General features: G+C 48.6%; 1 protein-coding gene across 4 annotated transcripts in view; it reads left to right on the forward strand.

Annotated features, from left to right (window-relative positions):
* Nucleotides 1-209: 209 nt before the first annotated feature.
* Nucleotides 210-7,530, forward strand: part of tmem129 (transmembrane protein 129, E3 ubiquitin protein ligase) — a 30,085-nt gene continuing 22,764 nt past the window's right edge. For 2 of the 4 annotated variants that reach the window (XM_041991237.1, XM_041991239.1), the window contains exons 1-2: nucleotides 216-483; nucleotides 603-658. In XM_041991237.1, the coding sequence (XP_041847171.1) occupies nucleotides 279-483; nucleotides 603-658 (261 nt within the window). In that variant the 5' untranslated portion in view covers nucleotides 216-278. Of the gene's footprint in view, nucleotides 484-602; nucleotides 659-7,530 lie in introns of all 4 variants that reach the window. The other 2 variants (XM_041991238.1, XM_041991240.1) reach the window with 2 other exon arrangements.

Raw genomic sequence — 7,530 nt, forward strand, 5'->3', positions numbered from 1 at the left:
GGGGGGGCTTGTTATGTTTTTGTTTTTTTTTTTGTTTGTTTTTTACTTTTTTTTTTTAGCCTTCCATGAATCTGGATTTTTAATATAGAATTTTCCAGTGAAAATGAATGTAGATTCCCTGGAATTTGTCCGTAGAAAAAAATGATGGAACGTGTTTTATTCTGTTGTGACCAGCAGGGGGCAGCAGCCACCACGTACCCTGGTCCTTCCGGTACAGAAACGTAGAAGAAGAAGTATGCGGAAGCTTAGGAGTTGTGGAGCGTCGGACACTGGTAAAAATGGAGAGTCCGGAGCTGTCGTTTACGTTGGCTTACGTCGTGTTCGCGCTCTGCTTCATCTTCACACCCAACGAGTTCCGCGCGGCCGGTTTAACGGTCCAGAACGTGTTTGGGTCATGGCTGGGGAGCGAGGACGTCGGCTTCATCCAGTACCACCTGAGGAGGACCAGCATCACCATACTGGTCCACTCTGCGCTACCTTTAGGTCCGGTGACATTCCCTCATCATTCAGATTAAACTCAGGATAAACGATGCACGCGCGCAGAGGGTGCATCTGTGGCCCAGGTGAACTGATGATGTCATTGTTATTTTCCGTTTCTTCAGGTTACTACCTGGGGATGAGTGTCGCCGCCCCGGAGAACGTGGGATACGTTCAGCAGGTGAGCTCCTCGCAGCGTGTCTGAACACACCTGGAGTCAGAGCAGAGTCCTGAACCAGGAAGCAAGACCAGCATACCCTGGTATCTCTCCGTTACCAGGCTCCCCAGACATCCAGAATCCTGATCAGCCGTACAGACGTGTTGCTATGGCAACAGTGCTGCTTTGCAATAGAAAAGAATAGAAATACTTTATTAATCCCTTCAGAGAGTCCTCAGGGAAATTTGGGTACCAGTAGCAATACAACACCAACAGTAAAGCAGGACAAGCACAAGACACAATATATACAGGTACAAAGCAAAATAGAGGCAAATAGAATGCAATAAATATAACAATAATAACAATAAGATAAGTTAAATAAAATTATATAAACAAGCATTGCACACAGTAGAGGTGGTACAGATTCCCAGTTCACTATTGCACGTATAAGTTATAGCAACTGTTTGTATGGATTATTGTGCATGTGTTGTATCAGGCGGACTGCACACCTCCCTCTCCCCCCTCCTTCTCTCCCTCCTGTCTAATGCAGAGTTGTACAGTTTGATGGCTCGGGGGACAAAGGAGTCTCTGAGCCGGTTGGTCCTACTCTTGGGGAGGAGCAGCCTGTTACTGGTCAGGCTTCTCTGTGCACTGATGACAGTGTGCAGAGGGTGACTGGCATCATTCACAATAGCCAGTAGTTTTTTTAGTGTTCTCCTCTCTGCCACTGTCACTGGGGAGTCCAGCTTCATGCCAACCACAGAGCCCGCCCACCTGATGAGTTTTTCCAGCCTGTTAGCACACCTTTTTGTCATGTTACCCCTGTTAGAGTAAGCAGAAGTTGACAGTTTAAAGTTAACAGTTTAAAGTTTCTCCCTTAAGGATGGGTAATGATTTGCGGTCTCACCCACCCTGCAGAGGACAGGATGTGGTGGTCACTGCTCTGTGCGATAAGGGTCATGAAGTGATGTATGCTGATGTGTTTCCCTGTTTGAACTTTGCTTGCTCTACTGAAGTGCGATATCTGCTCAATAAAGAGGCTGCGCTGGGGTTGAGACTTCGGAGTTGACACCAGACACTCTCTGAGTGCTGAACCACTGTCTCTCCCCATCATGATGAAGCTGACTTCACTCTGAGTTCTTTGTGTCTTTTTTTATGATAGAAAAATACCCATCAACCCCCCCCCCCCCTCCCCAGCAGACAACAGCATAAAAAAACGTACTAGCCACCACAGACTGATAGAACATACACAGGAGTTTCCTGCAGATGTTAAAAGATCTCAGTCTTCGCAGGAAGTACAGACGGCTTTGGCCCTTCTTGTACAGGTGATCTGTACAGCATGTCCAGTCCAGCTTGTTATCCAGCCACAACCCGAGGTACCTGTAGTTGTCTACAATCTCCACCTTGTCGTCCCTGATGGTCACTGGACGTGGTTGTGGGCTGGACTTCCTGAAGTCAATAACCAGGTCCTTAGTCTTTGAGGTGTTAAGCTGGAGATGGTTCATCTGACTCCAGGTGACAAAGTCACTGACCAGATTTCTGTACTCGTCCTCTTCATCATCCCTGATACACCCCACGATGGCTGTGTCATCTGCAAACTTCTGGATGTGACACAGCTCTGAGTTGTAACAGAAGTCTGAGGTGTAGAGTGTGAAGAGGAGGGGGGCCAGCACCGTCCCCTGGGGTGCTCCTGTGCTGCTAATAACAGTGTCAGATGTGATGTCCTTTAGCCTGACGTACTGCGGTCTCTCTGTGAGGTAGTTACCAATCCAGGACACCAAGCAGGGGTCCATCTGCATCTCCCTCAGTTTGTCCAGAAGCATCAGGGGCTGAATTGTGTTGAAGGCACTTGAAAAATCCAAGAAGAGGATCCTCACTGTGCCCCTCCCCTTATCCAGATGAACTTGGACACAGTGTAGGAGGTAGAGAATAGCATCCTCCACACCCACATCTGCGCGATAGGCTGTAGGGGGTCCTGGGCCTGTTGCACTTGGGGCTTGAGGAGATTGAGGATGAGCCGCTCCATCGTCTTCATCAGCTGGGATGTAAGTGCCACCGATCTGTAATCGTTCAGCTCACCAGGACGGTTTTTCTTTGGAACTGGAACAATACAGGATGTTTTCCACAGGGTAGGCACTTTCCCCAGCTGTAGGCTGTTGTTGAAGACATGCTGGAGTGGTTCCCCCAGTTCAGCAGCGTAGGTCCTAAGCAGACGAGGAGGCACTCCGTCAGGGCCAGCTGCTTTCCATGGGTGGAGCTTCCTCAGTTCTCCCCTCACCTGTTCAGCTGTTATGTGTGGAGGGTGTTGAGAGGGGGGGAGGGGTAAAGGTTGGCAGGGGGGCTGCACAGGGGATGAAGTCAGGGAGGTTGTGTACTGCAGTGGGGGAGGGGGGACAGTGGGCTGGTCAAAGCAGTTAAAGAAGATGTTCAGCCTGTTTGCTTCTTCCACTGTCCCCCCGCTGTTATGGCCTTTGATCTGAAGCCTGTGATGGTGTTGACACCATCCCAGATCTCCTTCATACGGCTCTCACTCAGTTTATCCTCCACCTTCCTTCTGTAGGTGTCCCTCGCCACCTTCAGGCATTGTTTCACCTCCCGCTGTGCTGACTGCATTGCCTCCCTGTCATGGTTCATGAAAGCCACCTTCTTCCTGTTGAGGGCAGCTTTGACATCTTGTGTCATCCAAGGTTTGTTATTTGGATAACAACGGACAGTCTTATTGGGGGAGACTACGTCCAGCGAGAAGTTGATGTAGTCCGTCAGACAGTGAGTCTGCTCCTCTATGTCCTCACCATGTTGTCTCAGCAGTACATCCCAATCAGTGATGTCAAAGCAGTCTCTCAGAGCATCCTCTGCCTCAGGTGACCACTTCCTGATTGAGCGCACTGTTGCCAACTCCTCAGTAAGAAAAGTAGCTATTGGCTGTCCTGAAAGTCGCTAGAAGTCGCTAAATGACGTCATCGCCTAATTTGCATAATTGGCAATTTGCATGTAATGTAATGGCCATTGTAGGAGAAAGAAATAACATCATGGAGAGACAAAAGTAGTCAAAAACACCCTAAATATGTTTAGAACTACAAATAGTTTTTTCTGTTGATTCTTGGTTTGTTTTTTTGTTTTGTTTTGTATTTTTGTCATTGAAATAGGCCATTACTTTTAAAAAATAAGCTTTGATAACCTTTGTCGAGATCCACATTACATAAATCAATTTTGTCCTTTATTGTTAAATGTTAGAATATCAAATTTAACCGAAGGACTGTTAAGTTGCGTGGAATTGCTCTGTGTCTAACCCCCCTCCTTTATCCGGGCTTGGGACCGGCAAAGTAATACAAAAGAGATCGTTTAGCGGAGTTAGTTTTTTTTTTTTTTTTTTAGTTTTCTTACTTTTAGTTTAATTTCTAACCTTATGCTGCACTTAGAAGCCTACAACTGATGTATCCATCAATTGGCTCCTTGAGCACATTAATATTTGCCGTTGGATTCAGCACCTTGCTACTCCCAGACTTTATCAGGCTAACCAAGCTGTCAAGACGTTTAGGAGGATCTACCTGCTCACCCTCAAAAGCCTTGATGACCAACTGTACCTCACCAAGCACTGACTTCAAAAAAGTCAGATACAAGATGTTTTGAGGATCACTGTACATGGAGTATAAAACTTCAGCCATGTAACAGTGTTCGCTGGACTTATTCACTGCAATTATTTATTTTACTATGACAGCGAAAAAAACATTTACATTTACATCCCGCTCTGTAAGCCAGGGCGGGATCAGCGGCGCCTTTGCGCATCACAATTCATTTTCAGTGTGTAAGCGGAGTGGGTCTCCTCTCTGCTGCTCTGACTGCAGCCGCTGCCAAAGCTACTGTGAGACTGACCGCCTGTGTGAGTGCTTTGGGACGGGGAAGGGCTCCTGCAGCACACGCTGCTCGTTCACGACAGTAACTGCAGAACAACATGTGCTTTCAAAGAGTCTCCAAAACACCAGAAAGTCTCCAATAACTACAGTAAAAGTCGCTAGATTTGTCGCTAGTCGCTTTTGACAAAAAAAGTCGCTAAGAGGGTTTGGAAAGTCGCCAGATTTAGCGAGAAAGTCGCCAAGTTGGCAACACTGATTGAGCGTGTGGTTTTAGACATCCTTTTGACCAGGGGGGTGTACTGTGGCTGTAGGTGAACCAGGTTGTGGTCAGACTTTCCAAGTGGGGGGAGGGGGGTGGCCCTGTAGGCATCCTTCACATTGGAGTACAGCAGGTCTATTGTTCTGTTGTTCCTTGTGGGACAGTCTACAGCCTGGTAGAAGGAGGCCAAGGTAAAGTCCAGGGAAGCATGATTAAAATCCCCAGATATGACCATAAACGCCTCGGGGTGCTTTGTCTGCAGCCTTGCTGTTACTGTGTGTATCTTCTCACAGGCAGCTGATGCATCCGCGCTGGGCGGGATGTAACCACAGAGCACGATCACGTGACTAAGCTCCATCGGCAAGTAATATGGCCGCAGACTAACGGCTAACAGTTCCAAGTCCTGGCAACACAGTTCCTTTTTTACTGAGACATGTCCTGGGCAACACCAACGTTTGTTCACATATATGATGAGCCCCCCACCTCTGCTCTTACCGCAGGCGTTCATGTCTCTGTCAGCTCTCACAGCAGTGAAACCCGGTAGATCCACGTTACTATCCGGTATCGCATCAGTGAGCCATGTCTCTCTGAAGATGTATAAGCTGCACTCGCGATAATTCCGTTGATTGTTCAGTGCCAACAGCTCGTCCATCTTGTTAGGTAGTGAGTTGACGTTCCCCATTAGTACAGAAGGGATCACTGGCTTAAAACGTCGTCGAGCAGCCTTTAGCTTAGATCCTGACTTGCAGCCTCTGTATTTCCTCCTCAGCTCTGTCGGTACGTTGTGCTGCATTCCGACGTTAGTCTTCCATGCAAAAAGTTAATCTCTTGAATAAACAAGACGTGCAAATGCCATACTAGAGTTAAAAAATATTCAATAGAATAAAAAAATAGGACATATTATACAAAAAATAAGGAATAAAACGATAGGAAAGAAAGAAAGAATCACTCAGTTGCGTAAGAGACACTGGTAAGGCAGCCGTTTCCTGCAGCGCCATTTACAAAAAAAAAACAACAACTTAGAACTTTATTGTTATTGCAACAAAAAGTGAAAAGAAATTACTAAGTTCTCCAGTCAATGCAAAATGGAATAAAATAGAATAATTGCAACAACATAAATAAGACTAAATATAACGTTGCAAACAAGATGAAATAATACACAACATATAATATATAATATACCAGGGGTGGCCAACGTCGGTCCTCAAGAGCCACAATCCTGCAGGTTTTCCATGCATCCCTGCACCCACACACCTGACTAAAACTAATGAGTCAAAGTGCAGATCCTTATAGGCTGTTGGATCCACTTCATTTGAGTCATCCCAGCCGCATCACACTCGGCTGCGAATTGCTCCACTGAGAGCTGAAGATCACAGCCCGATGAAGCCAAAAGAACCACATCATCCGCAAAGAGCAGAGACCCAATCCTGAGGTCACCAATGCAGATCCCCTCAACACCTCGGCTGCGCCTGACAATTCTGTCAATAAAAGTCATGAACAGAATCGGTGACAAAGGGCAGCCTTGGCGGAGTCCAACCCTCACCGGAAACAATTCTGATTTACTGCCGGCAATGCGGACCAAGCTCTGGCACCAGTCGTACAGGGACCGGACAGCTCGTACCAGCGAGTCCAGTACTCCATACTCCCAGAGTACCCCCCACAGGAGTCCCCGGGGGATACGGTCGAATGCCTTCTCCAAGTCCACAAAGAACACGTAGACTGGCTGAGCGAACTCCCATGCCCCCTCCAAGATCTTGTTCCAGGAATGTGACGAAAACCACACTGCTCCTCCTCAAACCGAGGTTCGACTATCCGACAGACCCTCCTCTTCAGCACCCCTGAATAGACCTTACCAGGGAGGCTGAGGAGTGTGATCCCCCTGTAGTTGGAGCACACCCTCCAGCATCTAGAGCGCTAAGGAACTCTGGGAACTCTTCCACCCCCAGAGCCTTGCCTCTGAGGAGCTTTTTAACCACCTCAGCAACCTCAGCCCCAGAGATGGGAGAGCCAGCACCAGCTACCCCAGACTCTGCTTCCTCATCGGAAGATGTGTTGGTGGGATTGAGAAGGTCTTCGAAGTATTCCTTCCATGAATCCACAACGTCCTGAGTTGAGGTCAGCAGCCCCCCATCCCCACTGTACACAGTGTTGACGGAGCACTGCTTTCCCCTCCTGAGCCACCGGATGATGGACCAGAATCTCCTTGAAGCCGTCCGGAAGTCATTCTCCATGGCCTCTGCGAACTCCTCCCATACCCAAGCTTTTGCCTTAGCGACAGCCGAAGCTGTGCTCCACTTAGCCTGCCGATACCCATCAGCTGCTTCTGGAGTCCCACAGGCCAAAAAGGCCCGATAGGACTCCTTCTTCATCTTGACGGCATCCCTTACTGCTGGTGTCCACCAACAAGTTCAGGTTACCGTCACGACAGGCACCGACGACCTTACGGCCACAGCTGTGGCTGGCCGCCTCGACAATAGAGGCACAGAACACAGCCCACTCGGTCTCAATGTCCCCGCCTCACCCAGGACATGGTTGAAGCTCTGCTGGAGATGGGAGTTGAAACTCTTTCTGACAGGGGACTCCGCCAGGTGTCTACCTCCGCGAGTTGAGTCCAACTATACCTAGCCGGAACCGCTCAACCTCCTACACCAGCTCAGGCTCCTTCCCGTCGGAGAGGTGACATTCCGCGTCCCTAGAACTAGCTTCTGCAGCCGAGGATCAGACCGCCAGGGTCCCCGCCTCTGGCAGCCGCCCAGCTCACACTGCACCCGGCCCTAATGGCC

Source organism: Melanotaenia boesemani, chromosome 7 (genome assembly GCF_017639745.1).
Source record: "Melanotaenia boesemani isolate fMelBoe1 chromosome 7, fMelBoe1.pri, whole genome shotgun sequence".
NCBI lineage: Eukaryota > Metazoa > Chordata > Actinopteri > Atheriniformes > Melanotaeniidae > Melanotaenia > Melanotaenia boesemani.